This window comes from Lemur catta, chromosome 5, assembly GCF_020740605.2.
Source record: "Lemur catta isolate mLemCat1 chromosome 5, mLemCat1.pri, whole genome shotgun sequence".
NCBI classification, from domain to species: domain Eukaryota; kingdom Metazoa; phylum Chordata; class Mammalia; order Primates; family Lemuridae; genus Lemur; species Lemur catta.
Window position 1 is genome coordinate 24,169,045 of NC_059132.1, and position 23,770 is coordinate 24,192,814.

At 40.4% G+C, this 23,770-nt stretch overlaps 1 protein-coding gene across 2 annotated transcripts in view; it reads left to right on the plus strand.

The window, feature by feature from the left end:
• The window catches only part of EBF1 (EBF transcription factor 1), a 383,852-nt gene that overhangs the window by 337,710 nt on the left and 22,372 nt on the right, over positions 1-23,770 (plus strand). For both annotated transcript variants that reach the window (XM_045551268.1, XM_045551269.1), the window contains exon 11: positions 11,804-11,892. In XM_045551268.1, coding sequence (XP_045407224.1) covers positions 11,804-11,892 — 89 coding nt within the window. The remainder of the gene's footprint in view (positions 1-11,803; positions 11,893-23,770) is intronic.

Below are 23,770 nucleotides of genomic sequence, written 5' to 3' on the forward strand. Positions count from 1 at the left end.
CCACATACCCATTGCCCACACAATAACTGCTACTCCAAAACAAGTGAATTGTTTAACTAAACATCTATTGATTGTAAGACGCCAGGGACCAATATTAAGACCACCAACATCCAAGAGGGAAGATTAGGTTCTGGTTATATATATATGATGCATTTTGTCAATATTTTGTGCCAAGGAGACCCATTCCTCTTCAGATCACAAGTCCAAAATCTAGGTGGGTTGGAAGAAATAGAACCTCACTTGGGGGCCTTAAGTCGTCAGCTTGGTTCCATCAACTACTTAGAAGATGCACATCAAGAACAGGAGCAGAAAACATGAGAGCCATGGAAACCCCCTCATCCTCACCCCTCCAACTACACTAACAGGAGTTAACTACATCTAAAGGTGAAGTTTAGATTTGTTATCATAACTGTTCAAGGTGAACATCATAGCTTTTGTTTCAGGGCACCTTGGAGTTCTACACTTTTCTTGAGGACCGAGGTGACTCTAATCTGGGACTCAGTGTCCTTCACTCTCTCACTTGTGCCTCTTATGAACGGATTATAGATAGAAGTATATATGGAGAACAAAAAAAGTCCTGGAGACCAAATTTATTAGAGACCTGCTCTGGAGGCTCCTTGGTTGTCCTAAGTTGGGTGTTCTAACAAAGAGGCTCAGAGCAGGCTCTGGAGGCAGGCTGCCTGGGTTTGAGTCCCTGCCCCTTTGGTCATAAACTCTGTGCATTTAGGCAAAGTAGTGAACTCTTCCATGCCTCAGTTTTCTTCTCTATATAATGTGAATAATAATAGTACCTCTTTGTAGGGTTGTTGTGAAGGTTAGCTAGGTTAATCCATATAAAGTGGTTGACACATAGTAAATGTTAGCTGTTACCACTACTGCTGTTATTATAATAATAATAATTATTATTATTAGAAGAAGAAGAAAAGACACACTGGAATGAATGTAATGGATCCTTATAGCATCTTAGCCTTTAATTAATTCTCTGTTTTTGGGTGGATCCATGTTTCCTAAACTTATGCACCAAGGTATCCCTGGAAGCTCATAAGGATGCTATGGGATATTTTAAATTTAAGGGAAACAGGGATACTTTACGTTTGTCAAATACCATACAAACTACTGGTTCGAGGTAGTTCAAAGCTCAACATTAGATTGTCCTGCATCCTTTTCATGCTGTCATACCTTTGCAAAGCTGGTTGTCAGCAGTTACTGCCGTTAAAAGAAAGTGCCACGGGAAAGTCAATGTGGAGTGGAAAATGAGCCATAGTGCTCAGTCTGATTCTGAGGTTTGTGAAGCTGTAAGGTGCCCAGTAGGAATACACATCCCATTAGTAAGCTGTGGCGATTATGTTAAAATAAAATAAAAATATTATATTTTCCTTTCAATTCCTTTGTATTGTTTTGTTTTTTGAAATGGCTACTCAGTTGTTAGGACATAAATATTAAGCTGTTTGCACCTAAGAAGTTAATAAACAGAACTGTTGGGCATCTCTTTTGGCTTAGGAATGCTTGGAAAGAATTGCTGAGATGCCCAAGGTCCTGTAAACAGAGAAAATTTGGAAGCTTTGGAGTAGAAAATGATTAGAGGTATAGTCAGAATGTGTGTTAAGGCCTCAAGGAAAGGGTTCTAGACTGTAATGTTCAGGGAGAGGAGACTTTCTGGCTGAGTCTCAGGACAATGATGCTCTGTAACAATAATCATTTAGATTGGGTCAATACTGAACAAGGCTGACTTCATTTATTTTAAATCAAGATGCTATTTAGGCTGGAGTTTAGGCTGATAATAACTTCTAGGCCTATCTGCAAGGCCAGGGTAGCGTTCTGCATGGTGTACTTGTTATAAGTTCCCTTTGACTCCATTAAAATGTTACCAAATAATCACTTAATCCTTTAATATGTCCCAGTTCTAAGTACTTTCCTATTAGTGGAATTAATGGATTCTTTGGAGTCACTTTTATTTCACTCTTCTTGGGATTTTTCCTTTCCTCCCAATGTGTCTGCAGAGCTCTGCTGTAACTTCATTACCCAGCTCTTCTGAAACCTGTCCACTGCTTTAGAGGAAATGACTCTGCGAACAGTGGGAGTCATTTTCTGAGTTGTCTCATAAAACTGTGATATTAACAATCACAAGTAGGACCTCAGCCCAGAACTCCATGCTTGGTTAGCGCGAGGCTCAGGGAAGGGTTTCTCGGCTTTGGAGCCTGACTCGGTGCTGTCCCCTGCTGAGAGTCATAAGTTGCTGGTAGGCTCGTTCTACAGAGTAATAAGTATTGTTGTTTAGCAATTGTGTTGTTGAAATTCAGCTCCACTATGTCTGACAGTATTTATCTAAAATACTTTCCCTGGTGCGTGTTCAAGTTCCAGTAAACCGTGTCTTATTGTGCGACCTTTTCATTTTCCAGTGAAAAGGGATCAGCTCGTCAGATAAAAGCTACAAGCCGGAGTACAGGAAAAATGCGTGCTCAGAAAATCCAAGCATGATTGAAAACAAGATGTGTTAAATCAATGCGGTTTATCGCCTGCCTATTCCCGGCAATTGCTGTTCTAAGCTCATTCTGAACACACACTGGATGATAAAAGTACAGTGTTACAGCCCTCGCTGGGGTGGGGATGTAAGAAAACATGTTTATCAGACAGGCTGGGTGATTTTGCCCCTCAATAACAGTTATTGTCCAAACTCTTTGGGAAGAAATCTGAAAAACAATTATAGAAGTAATATAACTCTTGTTAGATCAGAAAATATGCCAGTAGGGAAGAGAAGTATGGATTTATCTTTAAACGTTAAGAAAGAAAGATGGAGTGTGTTGACCTTCAATATTTAAACACTGTCATCTGTTACACAGTGAAAATCATCCTTCTCTTCTTGTTTCAAGGAGTAAATCTGTCTTTGAAACCTAATCATAAATGATCCAAATTTAAAAAAAAAATCCAAAATGAAAAAGATTGGAAGGCCAAAAAAAAAAAAACAAAATCCTGAAGATTGAGCTTCTGTTTGCTTGAGGGATTTAATTTTGGTTTTAAACTTGGATCAAATTTGGAAATCTAAATTAAGGCTCCTGGAAGGCCACGCTCTTCAGAGCTCATCGTCCACAATAACAGGGGCAACTTTTCTCATCAACTTTATTACAATTAGAGAGCAGTACAGTTTTTCCTAATTATTGCTGGTTCACCTACTTCCCATTTTAGATAGAGTGTAACCCTCCGGGGCAAGAGAGGGGGGGTCTGTTCAAGAAGAGATGCTCCACTTCTGCCAGTAACTTCTTGCCAGCGATCTTCTAGAAAATACCATCCGCTCATGGTATGAAATAAATGGGTTTACTGTATCTCATAGACAGCATTATGTGTCTCTGTTTTCTCAAAAGACTAATCAGCCTTCGAGAGCTCCTTAGAGGCTTCCACCTATAAGGAGAACTTGATGAGATAGAAAACACAGTTTCTTGATCATTTGTGGGGCAAGTTTAAAGTGCCAGGGTGGCCTCCCCAGAAAGTTTGTGTTTGTTGACATGGTGAGCTTTGAGTAAAGAAATCGGGCCATGGAGTGGCTTGTTCTTCTGTATAAAGTCAGGAGTCTGAGCACCGAGACTCCTGTTAGTGGTGGAATTTTGTTTAATTTTAGTTACAAAGGAGCAGTTTCATTGGTTTGGTAGCAGGACTTGTCCATATGCTGCAACTTGAGGTTTATTAATATTAAAATAAAATAGTCATCTTAGAATAGTAAGCAAAGCACTGTAAAAAAATAAATAATGAGGCTTCTATACTAATTTATGCAACCAGCTTTCTGTTCCTCAGTTTCCCACTTTGGAGTTGGGAGTAGTAATTTTTAATGTTTATGTCAAGGGCATATTGTAGGAATAAATGAGATGATTTCTGTAAAGCACTTTGATATAATTGGAAAAGGGTCTTACGTGACCTCAGGGTATGTTTAAAATGACACCTCTACAAGGAATCATTGTGATTGTTAACATCTGCAATCTTCAGAGGTTCTTAGGACTTAAAGAATAAGCGAGTTCAAGATGCAAAATCTTAAGAATTAGTTTTCTTTTGCAGACACCTTTGAAAGTAACCTGGAAAAATGTAAATTGGCATAAATCTTATGAAGGATAGTTATGAAAGATATATGTATATTTGAAGACTTGAAATGTGCATATTCTTTTATGCAGAAATGTATCCTGAGTCTTATTCATTATAGCACTTCTTAAGTCAGTGAAAATTTTGGGAAAAACCTTACATTCCCATTAACAGGGATTTGTTACATAAATTATGTCCATCCATATAATATAATATGCGACAACCGTCAAAAAGAATGAGGTGTGAGTCTAAATATGTATATAATCCATATTTATATAAAACAGAATTGTGAAAATGCCTGAAAGCATAAACACTAAAATATGAATAGTGCTTATACATGAGTGAGGGTATTATGGGGCTTTCCCTCCTCTTGAAAAATTGTTTACATAATAATGCATTACTTTTAGATTTAGAAAAACAGTAAAGCGATTTCATTCTGAAAAACAAAAACAAGTCACTCTTAATTCTTTCTTCCTCCTCTTGATTGCTTTGACTTCTTGAAGTGTTATTAATTTCTAAACATGTGCAAGCTCTTTGCATTCTGAGCTTCAGTCCTCAGGGTCTTGCATCTCAGTCTCTCTGAGATGGAGCCCCTGCCTTTTTTTCATCCTCCTGGACTCTGTGATTTCTGGAGCACTTTCTCTCTTCTGTCTTTGCTTTGCAGGTTGCCTTGGGCTCCACTCTTTGTAAAGAGGACTTAGCCACTCAAGGCACCTGGTACCTCTGACTGTGCCTGTGGTAGAGGTGGCACAGCCTTTGCTTGATTTGTGAGTCCCAAAGTTGTTACAGCACATCAAGTGGTTCGAAGACTACAAATAAGAAGTCAGGGCACGTTGAAAGGCAGTTTGGAAATTTTCCTTTGCCTCCTCTCTTGGTTAATTCTGCTCATGTTGGCTTCATCTTGACACCCTTCCTGTTGCAGAAAGTCACAGCTTTCTGTGGCTCGGAGAGCTCTCCTGGGTCTCACTCACCCCTGAGAAAAAAAGCCTTTCCTACCGAAAGCAGGAGCTCCACTCAAAGTGATCCGGTTGTAGGTTTCTTAGGAAGTGAATCTCTTCCACGGAAGAAGCGAGCCTGGCATGCCATTCGTGCAGTAAACATGTAGGCAGGTAATGAAATATCCAAATGGCTGAAAATGCGACAAATTTCCTCCTGAACCATATTTCTGGCTCTTGTTTAGGTTTCTGGTTGATTTTTCGGTTTATATATTTTAAAGTCAGTCTCAAAGATAGGTTCGTGAAGGTAACTTGCTGTTTTATTGTTTACCTCTGGTTGTTAATTTAGTGACTGAGGGAAAAATGGGGCCATTATCGAACAAAAAGGATCTGCCTAACACATATGTAATAACTCTCGTGCCCAGAATGGATCTGCCTTGAAGGGAAATGCTCTGCTGTTACTCCTTTAGCTCAAATACAGAGTAGTCACCAGGGAAGCTTGGAGACCCAGGTGCTAGTTTTATCATTGCCTCTGCTATGAGGGTTTATTTATTACTTGGCACAGAGTCTCGATATTTGTTTGGACATTAAATGGCAATAGAATATTAATATTGCTTTCCTAATATCTGCATTTCTTTTTATTTCCAGTCAAAATGACATCATGTCACACAACCATTAAAAAAAGGAAATTAAAACTCCAGAAATATGTTAAAGCACCGCAGTGAGTCGCTGAGCTATAAAAGCAGGGAACTCTGTGAGCCAGGGTTGGAATGGCACCCGAGCACTTTCCCCTGGTGTTTGGGAACAGGACTCTTGGCCTTGCATGTCCATTGTTTCCTGGAATAAGTCTTCAAGAAGTTAAGGAGAATGAGGGGAGGAGTGATTTGTCTAAAAGGAAACTCCAAAAAGAGAGAAATCAATTTTCATAACTGAGAATGCATTCATCTTGACTGCCTGATTTTAATTTGCAGATAAATCTCCTTAAAGAGAGTTTCTTTTATTTGATGTGTCTGTGAAGTGGATTTCTTAAAAGAGAGAGAGAGAGAGAGACAGACAGACAGACAGACATACTAAGGGTATGAAAAAGCCACACATATATTTGGTTGGAATTTACTCATTACTAGATGTTTTAAACTGAATTTTGTAATCTTGTGATTAGTATTGATGCATAAAATCTGGTTGTATTATCTAGATTTTCTTTGCATATAGCATTTCATGCTGCATGAATGTTAGAACATTAGAGATAATATAATAGCTTTTTACGACCAGAGCTGTTCTGTCTGGACCAGCACCTGGGTTGAAGGTGAGGAAGGAGAAAGGCTTAGTGGAGATTGGTTCAGAATAGAAAGTTACTGGTTTCCTTTAGGGGAGTCTGAGATGATGTGACTGGGAAGGATCCTAAAGCCCTTTATAAGCAGTCCCAGCTCAAAGCCAGATGAGACAGTCTGGGTTTTTTTTTTAACCATTTAATTAGCTTTTACTTTTTCAAAAGTAATAACTCCGATGCAGTTGAAGTGCCATCTCCATGCACACAGCACGTATATCCTACTAGTGTCCCTTCCCAGTGTCACCGCGTAGCTCTGGGCAAGAGGAGGGCCCTTCTGAAATCTCAGCTGAGACATCTGCTCTGCAAGCTTGCTCTCCTGGGTAGGAGCGCTTGATCTTGCTCTTTATGTGTTTACAGGGAAGTTCAGATGTCCTCCAATACTTGTACACAGCTCCTTGAGGGCCTACTAAGCTTATTCAGTAACTATGTATCTACCAGTAAATGAGTTTGAAGGTCAGTGAAAGACATCATGAATTCAATTGTTCGTGGCTACTCGATGGCCTGATCATACTTTAAATTCATGTGTCCCCATTAAGTGTAGTGTGACCCTCAGTGGAGACTTGGTCAGCAGGAGGAGCAGGGTTGGTGACGATGAGAAAGACAAGAGGATGGGCTCCCGGGCAGGACGGCAGCCTGGCAGTGAGACCCCCAGCTGCCTCCCAGCTCTGCAGTCAGTGTTTCGGCTGTGGCTTCGGGTTGGATTATGTGCACCTTTCAGAAAGTTTGTTTTGTAGGGCTTACGGTGTTGTGACAGAAAACAGTTCATTCCTGCAAATGCCACCCCGTGAGCACAGGGTAGGCACTAAAAATGATTACTGGATAAATAGATAATTTAACATTTTTAGGAATTTTTAAAATGCATGCATTGGTCCTATTTTATGCTGATGATTTAAGCATTGGGGCTTTCCTATGTGGGATAAGAGATTTTTCTAAACCTGTGATCCTTCCTTATTCCGTTACCTCCCCTAACTGGTTGAGGGTGACACCCTCTGAAACCCTTTTCAGAGAGTGTGGACTGGCTGTTTGGAAGCAGGGCCACACAAGCTGTTCTCGTCATTCCATTCCTTTTGCAGTTTACAGCTTCATCTGTTTTTCTTTTTTTGGCCTAAGATGCTCATGCTTCTTTATTTGTGGGTAATTATGCCCAATTAAGTTTTTTTTTTTTCTCTACCAGATTCTCGGAATTGTCCCAAGTTTGAGGAGAAAAAAATTGATTATTCCCATTTCTTTCTGGTGCTCCCTGAGCCCTGTGCTTGAGTACAATGAGGTCACTTTGTTGAGGGATTAACTTTATATTACATTCTTGCAGAGTAGATGTATGTCCCTAAGGTACGACTACCCCCACTGATGAAATAAATATACCATTCTTTATGATTCCTCCCCGTTACCCTCTCTGTTGATTTTCAGAGAGTTTATGAATAGTCACATATTTATACAACTGGCCAAAAGTATACTACTTATTTTTCTTATGGTCTGTAATAACCTATGCAAGGTTATTAAAGGGTATACAGACCCCTTTTAAAGCATAGTTTCTTATGTCATTACTTTATACAAGCAGGTCAAATTCCATCTCACCAACAATCTCTTGCTCTTAACTTTTTTCTCTGATTATAAAAATAATGTGTGTGCATTGTGGAAAATTTAGAAAAGGCACAGCACAGAGGAGGAAGAAAAGCACTTTAAGACCCACCGCTTAGAAACAACTACTGTTTGGTACTTTATACACAGACATGTTTCTTTTATTCTACATATGTTTGTTTAAATAAAGTAACCATATTGTACATCTGCTCCTGTAATCTTCTTTTTAACCTAGCAATATATTATGTCAGTAAATGCTTGTTTCTATGACATTGCTTTTGAGGACTGCATCATATTCTATTTCATAGGAATGCCACAATTTAACCATCCCCTTTCCCAGATATTTCTTTCATTTGATTTTTTTAGGGGGGCTAAGTAACAATCTTTATCAGATACCCCCCCATTCAGTAATCACTTTCATTTTTTTTCTCTAGTCAATGCAATCAGAGAAATCAGTTTCCTTTGAATTTAGCACAGTTAGCTTTGTCTACAGCACTGGACAATTCCACTGTAATATTCATCTTGAGGGCAGGTTAACATATTTAAAAATATGAGCAGAGAGCAAATCATAAAGGCATGGGAAATAAATTAAAACCCTTTGCCTTACTATTTTAAATATTTCCCCTCTCGTAGTATACCTCCACAGAGTAGATGCTTATTTTTCTTTGAATAATGAGTTTAATATGTCTAATTCAATTACTCTTTGTGGCAGCAGAATAACTTCTCCTCAGCTCTTTCGCTATTAGTTCCATATGATGTTTGAATTAGTTCTTTTAATTGCTGATATTAAATGTCAGCCATTCTATTGTGAGTTGGCCACAGAGCCAGAAAAACACATCCTCCCCCCAATACATCAGACAGTCATTCAATTAACAACCATGGGTTTCCACACACAATAGGAATTCATTTATGCAAATGTTGAAGGGTTGGGTCAGCAATTCAAATTTTATTGGTGGCTTGGACTGAAAAATAAAACCAAGAATTAATATTTTCAGAATGCTGAATTATATTTCCAGAGATTTAAATGATACATTTAATTGTCTAAAGCTACTATTTATGGTTAAACATTTTTGTTAGCAATTAGCATTATGGGTGGGGGGTGGATATGATAAATAACTTAAACCTCAGTGCTCATTCCTGTGTCTCTTATGCATTTCTTAATTAAATACCGTGGATTTTATGAATAACAGCTTTACCCTGCATAAAGAATTCTATGGCTTTTTCTCTACAAGTCTTAATTTGAAAAAAGAATTCTTCTCAAGGGTTTAGAAAGTAATTCATAAAATGGGAAGAATAATAAATATTGTGCCTTAACTCATATACTAGTATAGATAGAGAGATTTGGTACACCTGGGTATAATTTTAGTTAATTTCCACAAGAGACAGGTTGAAAGTTTACTGTTTGGAAAGGGGGCAGGGTTGGCTAAATCTCGTATTTGCAAAAATGATTGCATTGTCTTAAATGAAAATGCTACTCTATTAATGACTTCAATAAGCATTACATGTGGGGAAAAATCTTTTTAATAAAAAGTTACCTGAAGTTCATTCTAACTTAAAATATACAAGTGAGGAAAAAGTACTTACTCTGATTTATGTGTCTTTTGGAGGTGTAATTATTGGCTTTTTACTCACCTATGTAAAACAATGTACTTTTGTAAATGGATTTCTGGCCACTTTATGCAGGCTTTTTTTCTCCCCCTTTTTTTTCTTACATAAAAAGTAAGCACTGTCAATCAAGGAATTTTAAGGTTTATTTCCTCTTTAGAAATGATTGATAGCCTTTTAGATTTACAAGTTGACAAGTTAAAGGGTTCTATTGGTATAATTATGTACTAAATTCACAGTCTTTCAATTTAAATGTCCTTTTAAAACCACAAGATTATCATACCTGTATTTTGAAAAGTGGGCCAGTCAGTTTGGGTTGGTATACAAATTGCTTCCATTAGCCTTGGGACCTATTTGAATTTAATACAGTTTTTTAAAGTTAGTACTAGTATGAATCTTACTTTTAAAATTTAGGTTAATGGAAATGCATTTTAAGTAAAGCATGTGGCAACTTGTTTTCTAATGTATAGCTAAATGTCAGAACTACAAAGACTGTCTTTTTATTCCATATGGGAGAAAATACGTGGTGGAACACTTAGGTTACGCTAAAAAAGAAAAGAAAAGAAATTTTCAAAAACACCCACCTACCCATTACTTGGGATACAGGGGATATGGTGGAGAATGGAGCTGCCATCTTTTCCATATTTTCACATAAGAAAGGCTAAAGATATTTCCTATCCCAGGGAGGAACTTTGAAAATGATAGACCAGAGTCCACTTTTATTGTGTTTAATTGAAGGGTGCTTTGAAGAGTCAGCATGGGCACAATAAGGCCCATTAGCTCCAAATATTACGGGTTTGCTCTTCTTTTAGTCTTTGTAAGAATTATTCCTGGAGACTCAGCTACTCTAAGCTAGTACTCCACAGAGGTTGGTCTTTTTCTTAAAATAATATCAATATTGATGAATGGATCTGACATTTTTGATGTGAGGGTTTTTTTTTTTCTTTTTTTTTTTTATTTCAGCTCATAATGGGGGTACATAAGTTCAGGTCATATACATTGTCCATGTCCCGCCCATCCCCCCGAGTCAGAGTCCCAAGCGCGTCCGTTCTCATTCTCCAGACAGTGTGCCTGGCACTCATCATGTAGTCCTACCTCCATCCCCTCCCCCCCCCCCACCTCCCCGGGTCTGCACCTTCAAGCATGACCATTCCCCAGAGGGTGTGCAACGCACTCATCATGTAGGCATACACCCATCCCCTCCCCCCACCCCCCATCCCAGTCTGATATCCAGTTGGTATCCTTCCCTGATGTACATTTAGGTGATGATGAGGGAAACCAGTTTTCTGGTAAGTACATGTGATGCTTGTTTTTCCATTCTTTGGATACTTCACTTAATATAATGGGTTCCAGCTCTCTCCAGGAGAACCAAAGAGATGTCGTATCATCGTTATTTCTTATAGCTGAGTAGTACTCCATGGTATACATATACCACAGTTTACTAATCCATTCGTGGATTGATGGGCACTTGGGTTGTTTTCACATCTTTGCGATTGTGAATTGTGCTGCTATAAACATTCGGGTACAGGTGTCTTTGTTAAAGAATGACTTTTGTTCTTCTGGGTATATGCCCAATAATGGGATTCCTGGATCAAATGGTAGGTCTGCTTGAATCTGTTTAAGGTATCTCCATATTGCTTTCCATAGGGGTTGCTCTAGTTTGCAGTCCCACCAGCAGTGTATGAGTGTTCCTGTCTATGTGAGGGTTTTGAATCGAGGGCATCTTCAGTACCTATCTCTTTGCAGACTCTGTCAAGGGTGGCACAGGCTTTCCACACCTAGAAGATCCACCCGGCCCACTGTCCTCTGCCCTTCCATCCTCTTGGGTGCTTAATTGCAGAGAAGGTGCTGAGATTTTATATCAGCTGAGGTCCATTAGGGGTTTTGCAGTTCAGCAGGTACTTTTAATTCTCTTGCTGTTTGCAGTGTGTAGACCCTCGAGTGTTTTTTACCTGACCTACTGAACTAAAGTGAATCCTGAAACCTCACATCCAATACCATTTCACTTGCTGTTTATGATAATGTAAAGAATATAGAATTTGGCCAGAGGAGCGGCGTTCAAGGCCTGTTCCTAATGTTCTTTTGGGTGAGTCATTCCCCACTGTGGTAAATAGCAGAAGTAGATGGTGCCAATGTTCAGCAAAGAGATTATTCATATCATCATTTCATGATCTAATTCAAAAGTATCAGTGAAATGTCGGACTTTCCAGTTATTTCCGCACTGTCGGTATTGCAAATCATGTTCTGCTTTATTTCCTGGAAGTGTTCTAATTGTGTGACTTCTTCATTGCAGCGCTCAATGAACCCACCATCGATTATGGTTTCCAGAGGTTACAGAAGGTCATTCCCCGGCACCCTGGCGACCCTGAGCGTTTGCCAAAGGTCAGCATACCTGCTTTTTGGGTTATGGTCTCTGGAAACTTGGACTTGAGTGACTCTGCATCTGATAACAATGCGTTCATAAGTCAGCAACTCATATTTTTGTGCCTTGTATGTTTGGGGCTATAAGATAAGCAGTAATAAAAGTAGCGAGCACTTACGGGCCAGGCAATGCTGTGCTTATTTTTACGTATATTATGTCATTTTATCCTCTCAGCAATGCTCTGAGGTTGGTACTATTACCACCCCTGTTTTAAAGAAGAAAATAATGCAGCAAAGAGAGATTAAATAATTTGCCCAGGGGCACACAGTGTGTAAATTGCTAAATTGAGATTCAGACCTCTACAGCCGTGGCTCCAGAGACTGGGCCATGTAATCACTACGTCATCAGTTCTCAAACGGAAAAGGAACACCAAATTTCCACCTACGGGAGGATCTAGACTTATCCCCAATGAGGGGAGAACAGTTAGAGCTCAAAAGAAAACATATTGGTTGATCTTGAAACTGGGAAGAGAGCACAAGCTCTTTTTTCCTGAGGCATCCTACCCGTTTGGGAAATAAGGCACAAATATGTGAGAAATTAAACAAAAATTCAGGACAGAGTAGTATATGTCATACAGTAATATGTCACTAACGGTTGATCTGGAGAGAAAGAAACTGACTGTTATTGATGACTGTGTGCTTGGGAAAGTTGGGGCTCTTCCCAGCTGTGTACCTGAGGAATCTGGGCTCTGTATGGGAGAGATTGCCACACACAACTGATTGTAACCGAAAATAATAGGACATTTAACAAACATGCGCTGACTGTTCCGTGAGGACTCAGAGGAGAGAACAGTTACATGCTAAAGAAGTTCGAAGTACAGAATTAGTTGCATTACCATCCATTGTTTGCTGACAGCAAAATGAAATTTCATTTGCTACACAAGTGAAAACTATTAAATTAAATGGTAGTTTCGAGGGTCCTTTTCCTTGTCACCGTAAGTCTGGAGAGATGTCATTTCTAGATCCATATTATTCTCGTAAAACGCTTATAAAAATGAAGTTGCCGTCCTTCCTAGCTCAGTGAACCTCCTTGGGGGATGAGGCCACCTGTGTGCTGGCTGCCCTTGCAGGCAGACACCTGTCAGGACAGGCCCTGGCCAGGAGAGAGCTGCCCCTCAGGGGAGGGCACCACTGCCTCAGAGAAGAAGGTCTGTGATGAGCCAAAGCATCTGTCCTCTACCTTGACCTCGGCAGGCAAGGACCACCCGGCCTTCAGTCTCAGCCTTCAGCTTCCCAGAACTGCAGCGCTGTTCCCCTTGGTAAAAACTTCCCGAAAGCATTTCACCTGAGGAAGATGTCACATGCTGTGTTAGTGTGTTCATTCACATCCTTATCTTTGAAAGGGGCTCCATCTTGCAGGCCTTCCCTCTTCCCTTCCACCTGGACTCAGATGAAATAATCTAACTATAATAATGAACAGCAGTCCCCCTTTGCAGCATGGATGTTTTGGGGAGAGATTTGCCATTAGGTTCCTCTGTCTAGCAAAAACGTAGCTCCTGAGCATTTTCTGTGGGACAAATTGTTAATTTTATAGTGCAGTGGTATGAATGATGTGTGTCTACCTAATGGTCAGTGCCTTAGCTGTCTTAGTGCTAGAACAAAGGCTTGGGTACAATGCCAGATTCTTCCCATTTGGGAACCATCTTCTCCACTTTATTTTTAGCATTTGCTTTAGCATTTGATCTCTAGGGTCCCCTGGATGTGTTTAGGAGAGTCTCAGATTGGACTCAGAGCTTGGCCACTTAGCTGTGCAACCTAAGTCAAAATTCTTTACCTCTCTGTGCCTCGGTTTTCTTATCTGTCAAATGGGCATGGTGATATTTCCTAACTTGTCAGGTTGTTATTTTAATCACTTTTTTAGCACTCAACAAAAAGGTAGCTATGATTATTTGCTAGTTGAGTGAGAATGGGATTCTTGCTTCTGAGAGCTCTTCCATCCAGTCTGCAGAGCAGGGAATCCTAATCCTGGTGAGCAGTTGGGTATGTGATTTATCTTGTGTGCCTGTTTCTTGATCTACAAAATGGGGATAATACACATGCCAAGTTTACAGGGATCATGTAAGGATAAAGAGAGGCAATCCCATGGGTACCCATGGCATAGTATCCGGCCCACAGTTGCACTCTAAAGATATTTGTTGAAAAATAGAAGAAAATCTGGTTTAACGGTTGGGATCTAAGGAAGCCAGGCGGTACTTTTCTTATTTGTAAGGAAAGGAGAGAAATGGAATCTAGCGTTGAGTTTTGTGTACTCGCTTTTGAAAACATTTTTATGGTTGCACGTTATGTTCAGAAATGTTGGACAAATAGCGTAGGCACGTGTCGCTTTGTCCCTGGTGGCCTGATGGTGAAATTCCCCGCCCTTTTCTCCTGGGTTTGGGAAGAGTAATCAAGGACACAATGGGTTTGTGTGTTAAGAAAACACTCCACAGCTTGCCTCTGGCCACTTGACCGTGCAGGGCCTGGCCAGAGCCCACCCCAGGAAGCTCTCAGTGTGACTCAGAGCTCCGCGGCTGTCCTCTTGGCTTTGAATGTTAAGGTGGAGTTAGAGTTCAAGGGCAGGGTCAGGAAGTGGCGGATGGAGCCAGCACAAGGTATTCCTGTGGACTTGGGAGATTTACACTCCTGCTGTCCATTGTTAGGGGGATACAAATGGGCTCCGCCTTTCTTAGAATCCTGGTCGGTATTTGTCAAACAGGAGTGTTTCAGTGAGCTGTGGACCACACACCTTAAAAAACAAACTCCACTTTATTAAACCCATGTGTTTGTGAATAGACAAAGCTAGATTCATACAACCACCCACATATTCTGTCAAATGAAACTGTTCCAAAGACCAAGCAGACAGCTTTCCATAATAATATGCCTTTGTATACAGGCTTGTGTTTTTTCAAAAAACTTGGACATGCTTTGTTTTATTGGAGCCCCTCTTGTGAGAGAAGTCGGGGAGGCAGACATTCCCAGTTACCAAAGGGGAAAACAGGAGCAAGCAGAATCCTTCTCTGCATATTATTTTGTCCCTGAAAATCACCATCAGTGATAGTTGCTGTACACACAAATTTAAAATACTATAATTATGCTAACCCCAGATGTTTTTTGGTTTCCTTTTTCATATACACACGGAGAAAGGCAGGCTAAGGTTTGTAAATCACAGCATTTGGTCGTTTCATACAGTTTTGCCTTCCTCTCTGGATCCTGGCAGGAGGGGGAGGAACATGCAACCAATTTGGGGGTCAAGATTGACTATTCTTACAGTTTAGAGGTAGGGAGGATCAGAAATTCTGAGATGCTGGTGGCTGCAGCGATGTAATCCAGAGACGCTGAGCAAGGAGCTCGCTCTGTTTTGAAGGTCAGAGGTGTCTCCACCCCCTTCCAATTTGTTCCTTGTCTTCATGAGAGGTCAGTAAGCCCTCGCCCAGAGGCAGTGGGCGCAGAGCCTGAGCGTAGCTGGCAGCCCGTGCAGTGGCCGTGAACCCTGGGCAGCAGGGACCTGTTTGCCTCGTGCCCACTGCGAGCCTGGCACTGCGTTATGAAGGTTTTTGAGAACATAGAGGCCAAGACAGTGAGCTCTCAAGTCAGACAGATGTGGATTTTGGAAACCGGATCCACTACTTGGTGCACACGACTCAATTTCCCAAGCCTCGGGCTTCTACTTTGTAAAGCAGATGCACCAAAGCATCCTTGATAGGCGTTAATGAGATAATTTATGCAAAAAGGTATCCCAGGCCTATAGCGTGACTCCAATAAATGGGGACTGGTAATGCCTGCACGGTGGGTGTTCCCCATTTCAGATGAGGAGTCAGAGCCCCCTGAGTTCTGGTGACTCGCTATGACGACGTCACAGCTAGCAATGGGAAAACTAAGATTCAAACCCATGTCCTTGGGCTCAAAAGCCACTGTTTCCACTACGTCGAGTTCCGACTTTTCCTTCAGATCTGAACACCCAGATAATTCTGCCTTGAGACGGTTGGCTCCTCTCTCCCCGCCCATGCCAACACCTGGCCCCGTCCTCCGCAGACTCTCACCAGCTTTCTCCCTGTCCCCCACCGGGAGGGGTTGGCATGGAGACCTTCTCAGGGCACACGTGTTTTTCCTCCAGTCCCTCTTTTAGAGAAAATCAAGCAGTTTGAGAAAAGTAACAAAGGCTGCATTTGTGTATTTTGCTTTACGGAGCTGAAAATATCTGGTAAATTGATCCAGTGGGAGTAATAAATACACATTACTTTATCTTGTTCTTCATGTCCTATACCCCTGAGCCTCGATAGAACAACACCACTTAATAGACTTAAAAAAGAGTAATTACACTCATTGGCTGTGTGATTTTTCAGCCCTCCCAGCCCTGCCTGACCTTCTAATTTAGCTCACCGTGTCTAACTAATGCATTTATATTCATCTTTTATGAAGCATGTATAGTACAGAATTGACTTTAGAGCCTTTTTCAAGCTGTCCTCCCAGGTTTCCAATCTGGTTAGTAGTGAGGGGAAGACGAGCTATCCATCTCTATATGTCCGCACGTATAGACAGCACATATACGTGGCGCAAAGCATTTTGTTTTATCCTTTATGAAACACAATAAAAGGTATTTATTACATTTTTACTTTCAAGCTTTTATACATTCTAGCATTATTTACAGCTAAACATGCAGGCAAAAGATGCGAGTGTTTTAAAAATGATTACTGTTAATGTTTCTGCTTGTCAGAAGTGCTTAAATTTTCCTGCACTTTGTCTAAAAACTTAGTACTGTTGCCTTTTAAGAACAGCACATTTAAAAGATCTTGCAAGTCAGATTTGCAAACACCGCTGACAGTTTGTGATGAATGATATTGCAAAATTTGCAATATGTTTGTCATTTCGCACAGCCTACATACTAGGGAACGGATTAAGAAACTCGAAACCCCTATGGAAAACAACCATCCCAAACAAACCTCAGCCAAACCTTGAACCCAGAAAGCACACCAGAATCTCTCACCCGGGTTTTCTCTCCCAAGTTCCCACTCAGCCAGTGGAACCCAATTGTTCTCAGTGCCTTTTCTCTCACCATATGGTCTCCTCATTACCATACACTAAGAGTCCATATGGGAAACTTGTGAAATGAACTGTATTCATTTTAACTGCCAGATGAGCAGCCTTTTGCTTTGCAAGCTTAGCTTAAGTCATCTGCTGTCTTTGTGTTGTTATGGCAACACGGCACCAATAAAAAATTCTAATCTACTGTAAGTGATCACAGTATTTTAAGTGCTTGCCTATAACTGCCCTCAAAGGGGAAAGAGAGAGGAGGGGTTAGATTTGTCCAAGGAGCAAAGGGTTGTCGTTCATTCCAGCAGGTGTCAGTAAAGAAGCCAGTGAGATGGGGATTGAGGCGCTAGTGTGGCCGTGAGCAGGTATGGATTGAGAGGGAGGTGGATGCTGGGGGCGATGGATGGTAGGAAGGACGGATTAGAGGCAGGATGGATGGTGGATCCTTTGGGTGGGCGTAAAGAGCACACTGAATGTCAAGCACCATGGTTGCCCTGGCAGATGCACTACTCTGCTGGTACTACGTAGCCAGCCAGCCAGGAAGAAAACTCAAGGTTTGGAACTACAGAGGCAGCAAATCCTCATGGTAGCATCTCCTTCCTTGGCATTCGAAAATCTCAGTCTCCATGAAGCTGCTCTTCCTGTGTACGTGGGAATTAGTCATTTCAAACACCAGGCTAATTAAGAGTACCTTAAAGTAATGGAAGGAGGCAGCAACATCCTTAAATATAAATCATTTTCACCTCTGCGGGCCACATGATATGTTGCATCTCTGTCTCTCTATCTGTATTGAAAGTGAATGTTTATAGTCTCAGTTCATCAGTTCACATTAGCCTCATGCTGAATATTTAAACACAGAACAATTTGAACACACCATGAAGGAAGACAGTGACTGCACTTTCATTTGGAACAGCAAGGGCTCATCTAATAATAATTTAGTAAATCAGCCATTTAGTGGCTCAGTTGTGCACTGCATTGTGCCAAATATTATTCAGTTCAACTGTACACTTGCAAAATTGAAATTCAGTCTCCAGTCACAGGCACTGTTTTTGCTCAGTGGAGAGATGAGACCCAAAATCACCCTCCCTAAAGAGCGTTCGTGTTTAGTGATTTATCATAAATACAGAGCTGGGGCAAAATAAAACCGGAGTCGGCTATATACAATGTCTTCTAATTATGCTTTTATTGTTTTAGTCTTTATGCAAAGACTATCAGTAATTCAAAACCTGCAGTTGCATCAGTGAAAATACAAATAAGAAATCTTTGCATAAGCACATTGCCTCTCAGCAGAAAGCAGGATGACTAAGGGATTCAGAAGAGGAGAAGGAAAACCTGACGTCTTTATCTTCCACACTGACACTGGCCCCGTCTTCATCTTATTTATTTATTTACTTTTTTTTTTAACTTGAAGAAACTCTATTAACGTTATATCTAGAAGCAAAGTGACCCTATTCAACCAAACACAGGAAAAAAACGCAAATCTTATGATATATTCAACTCTTAGAAAAAACACGTTTGAATTCGATTCCAGGAAACATTTTGTCTCCACATTCTCTTGTCAAAAACACTAACTATGGAATGTGGTCTTTTCCCCCTCCCTCCCCTATATCTGCCAGAAAACTCACAGGCAAATTCCATTTCCCCAGTTGATAATGTGCTCTGTTTAGGGGCTTGCTATCCCCTACTACTTATATTTCTTTTCCCAGGGGAGTTTAGCCTACATCTGTGCACCCCTGAAATTGTATGTAGAATTTCTCTATGTGTGTGTATGTGTGTGTTAGGAGTATGCACACACACATGCCTGCACATATTATTTTTCTGGAAAAGGAAGTTGTGGCTTCATTGAAAAGGCCCATGGCCCCCACAACAGTGACAATTCTTACTTCTTTACTTTATTCATATTATCTTTAACTAATTTGATTTGCAGTAAATTATCCTGCTTGTCATTATTGTATCATTCCCATTTTAGAGATGAGGAAATTGAGGCTCGGAGAGGACACGTAACGTGCTCAAGCTCACACAGCTAGTAAATGGAGGTTTTCTACTCCCCCACACTTTCTAACCATATGTCCATTCAGAATCTTTTATAGGGTTTTACTAACAGGATGACATCTCAAATGCAATACTCAGACACACAGTACACACTGACTGCAAGGATGTATGTATTTTACCAAAGTCTTCTGGAAAATAAGTGGAGGCTATCAATCATATTGCTGGCTATTGCTGGATTAGCACTAACTAATCTACCAAACCAGGTGTGTTGGTATTAACTCTGTCTCATGGGTGAGGACACAGAGGCCTGACTTTGCAGTACTAATAGGTAGCAGAGCATGGATTTGAGCCAAGGCTATTGGACTCCGGATCCAGAGCCTGTATCTCTAAGGACTGCCTCCTAGAAGTAAGAAAAAGGAATTTGAAGAAAAAAGGCCATTTTGCAAACCAATCTTAAAATCTCTCAAGCTTGGTTCGAGGGAGGAGGGAAGTGGTGGCCTAGACTGAGGTTAGCTCACAAAGGGCTGAGCTAGGCAAAAGTGACAGCAAGAATTCAGCGCACACACAGGCAAACCTTAGGAATCGTTCTTTCCCTATTTAGCTGCAGAGCCATGTGGAGGGCCTTGCAATAACAGTTCTCCAGTAGCTCAGCCCTGGACCTCTTTCAAGTTCTTTTTTAGCACTAAGCTCTGGATGAGGAGGGTTAAGTTTAACCCACTTCATATCGTACGCCAGTACAGGGGCATTGAATATCATTACTCACTAGGTCAAGGAGAAGTAACAGGAGGAACAAGGAACAAACTCAGTTCTACCTCCAATCACCCAACATCCTCCTCTTAAAGACTGAAGCCCTTAGGAACGAAGATGCGAGGAGGCCTTAACTCTTGCTCACTATTTCCAGCCCTGAGTAATTAAGCACTGGAGGAACAGAGATGGAGCCCCAGCAGGCTTGAGGCAGTGGATTTTCATTGCAGTTATACTCAGGACCGTCTGTAAAGCCTTGGGAATCATTATTGACAGATACCACTCGTCTGGAGGTACATATAATAGCTGATGATGTTCAACAATTCAAGAAGCAAAAGCAAACTATATTTTTGCCTCCCTTAGATATCCTTAAAGTACAGCATAGTTCCAGCATGAGTACGTGTCACTTACTCAGGTTTAACTCTAGTATGTGTCCAAAAATATAAATATACACATATATTTGTACACACACACCAAACACATGAACACACAAACACACACGTCTGTACGTGACAGATACCTCTTTGTTTATTCGGTGGTCCTTTTATTTTCAAGCTAGATACTTATTCTGCTTTGCCCCAGGGAAAGAAAAGCCACAGCCAAAAGACAAAGGGAAACAGAAGTAGTTAATTTTGGGTTTTTTGTGTTTCTCAAAGCCCAGGCCTTGCCGACTTAAAGGTGACTTAAAAGATTTTCAAGGGTAATTTTGACTCTAGGCAGTTTTTGTTTCATGTGCTGACTTTACAACCTACCCCTGAAAAAGGCACCTCTGTCCAGAGCTTTCTCTTTAAGCAGAGACTTTTATCCTGATCAGAAAGTCGATTTCCAAGGCCACTCAGCAGGACCTAACCCAGAGCGTGGGTCTTAAACCAGTACAATGAATTGGAATAAGAAGATCCTGCCAGAGGTTAGCAAGTTCAGCTCTGTACCTCCAAGCGGGTCATATCCACAAGGGTGCAGACACCATTTTTCACTGTATTTGTGGCGGGAAGCACCCCGGGCTCCCATTCACCAATTACCATGACACCATTTAGAAGAAAATGCCAGGAGACCCAAAAGGGGGGAAAACCATTGTCATAACTCTTCTCAGGAATACCTGGTTTCACAATTTATACTTAACTGCTGACACTTGAAAAGTCGAACATTTTGGTAAAATGAATCAAGCTGTAATGTTTCTTTTATGAGATCCCCTTGCAGGAAAGGGAAGCTTGGCACCTCGTGGAGCCCAAGCTTAGTTATCCATCATAGTAAAGTCAGCTGTCCTAGCCAGCTTCTCAGAGGTCACGCGATCGAACCAACAGCTCTTACAACTATATTATTGCTTACCGAACAGTAATTGAGGCACCAGATAAAAATTACCTGGTCTAATAGGCAGCGAACAATTTTCACTCAATAAAATTATGAGCCAAATCATTCATTTCATAACACTCTGGCTAATTTATTTGTTGACCTTTTAATATCCATAGCTCTTCAGTGGTATTAACTGCAACTCAGACAAAATCTCTTGTTCATTTCACTTTCATTGATTTTTTTTTTTTTTCCCACGGAGGCAATAACAGCTGCTTGCAAACAGCCTTTTTCTTTCCACTGTAAAAGTCAATCATGTAAGTTAGTATGTCTTACGTTGGTACTGTGTTAGCTTACAACCTGGTTTAATTTCATAGGATTCAGAAGTCTCCTACACCATGTTTTTAACAAAGGCAGAGCTTTCTGGTGTACCTCCAGCCACGCTGGAGGGTGGCACAAAATAATATGTTTGAGAAGTAAGAGGGCTGTTGTCTAATCTGAACATAAAATCAACTTGAAAATTAGAGGAGGTTCAGAAGTACCCCCTGCATATTCTCTAAACTAGAATGCTTTTGATGCCTTGGCCTCTTGTATTAATAGCAGTAGATTCCTTCAAAATATTTCATTCCTTTGTTCTGGAAATTTCTACAGATTTTGACTGTGGTTTGAACTTCATTTTTTTTCTTTAAAGACGACAGGCAACAAGTATGCACTAGGATGTTTTGTAGAGCAGTCAAAGCTTCAGCTGAATCTTCTTATATAATAAAATACTATGAAGCCTTTAGAATGCAGGGTTGTAAAATATAATTGTTACACATTTGGCATTTTATGCCTCCCTGGAAATAAGCACTTGCTACCTATACTTCATTTATGCTCCTCCTTTCCATTTCAATTTACTCTAAAGTGGTCCTTAGCCATAATGAGAATGCCCCTTTCAACAGAAACATGTTTAATTATATCCATGCTAAATGTAAGTGACTCTTCTCAGTCATAGGGCTTCTGAGTAAAGAGTGTTTAAAGTGTGACACTAAAGGCTTCTAATGATTTGCGGTAAAGCTCTATTTCGAGAAGTTCATATTACAAGAAAAATGAAAAATTTGAAGAATGTCTCAGAGGATGGGAAACTAAACAGGGCCCAAGTGTTATTTTGGTTTGTTTTACTCTTTCCCTCACTGCCCTCATTATACTGATTTTTTAGAATGCAGAATCTACCATTGTGGAATTTTCCATTTGGCTGAATAAACACAAAGGAAGTTGGGATATAAAACTACCCTCCACAGAAATACATCTTAGTACAACTGGTATTTATTGCATTGTACATCCAGCTCTGCAGGAAGTGGGCTGCAAGACACTTCTAATCAATTTTTCAGCATTCGGGCTTTCCAATCTGTAATAGCACCCAGACTTTCAGAAGTAAATGGAGAAAGAACCAGGACTTAAAATCTAGTGAGCTGAATGTACACTCCAAAATCCGGATCCTACAGTAAACTCCAGAGCAAGGAGGCCAGTGAAATCAATGCTGATTTCATTGACAGGTGCTTATCATCTCTGCATCAGGAATAATTTTGCCATTCTACTTCATTTTATGTTGCTGATAGGTGGCCCACTGCATCTTGAATCCCCTGATAAGGCAGAGTAGATTGGTGATAAACAGGTGTCAGGGAGATGTGCAGTGACAGAAAATTATTGTATTTATTTCTCAGGAATCACCCAACTCAACTTTGATAATTGATTCTTGTGGTTTATCTTCTGTTTTCTTCTACATCTCTCAAAACATTATTTCCCATTGAAGCAAGCATAAAGCCAAGTACAGATTGTCCTCCCAAATTACTAAAGCATCCTTGGGCCTTAATTTTATGAGGGAGTTCACAGAGTCTCAAAATCTAATCCTGAGACTTGAAAATTAATGTTGTGTTGGTAAATGGTTTTATGAGTTGGCTTATCTGTACTATGCATGAAAGGAAGTTCAGGCCATCTTTCCTGCTCATCTGAGTTTGAGTTACCCAAAACATTGAATTGAACTTATAAATGTGTCTAGTATTGGTCAGTTAGACAACCTTCTCCTTAATCCTAGAAGGCTAGATGTGGCCAGTGAACGTGAGCTTACTAGCTGCACATCTGAGGTCAAATGCTAAAGAGAAGACTCCCACGGATGGTGAATAATCCTCAGAGATTTCAATGTCATGAAACAGAAGAAAAGATGAAGGAACTGTGTCTGCATATTTGACATGATATGGCTGGTTCCCAATGTGGCTTTCTGTTAATGTGCAAATACCTAAGTATTTCTAAGGACCTAAGAGTACAGTTAATAAAAGGCTGATGTACATCAAGTCCAACCTCATGTTGCTAGCAGCCTATCACTTGAGATAATATCTGTACAAGACATGATTCATTATATTAATCACAAAATTTAAATGTAAGCACAAGCCAGCAGGAGTGAAAGAGCAAATTCATAAAAAAAAAAGTGACATAAAAAAAAAACTCACAGTGATCAAAACTTGACCTCTGGGAATTTATATATTGGATTAAAAAGCCTATAGCCAAATGGAACACCAAATTGAAGTCTTCTGCTTTTATAACCTATGCCAAATATATGACTGTGTCATTTCATCATGTAAATTAAGCATGCACTTTTTAAAATCAGTAACTATCTTAGAGTAAACTCTTCAGCAAGAATCTCTCAAGACTTGTGGTTGGCTGAACATTGTGCTAGGGGCTTAGAGAAGGAGATTAAGACATATCTACAGCTTCAAAGAGCCTGCAGTCTAGCTTAAGCGTGAAGACTAACACATTTCAGATCAGAGCA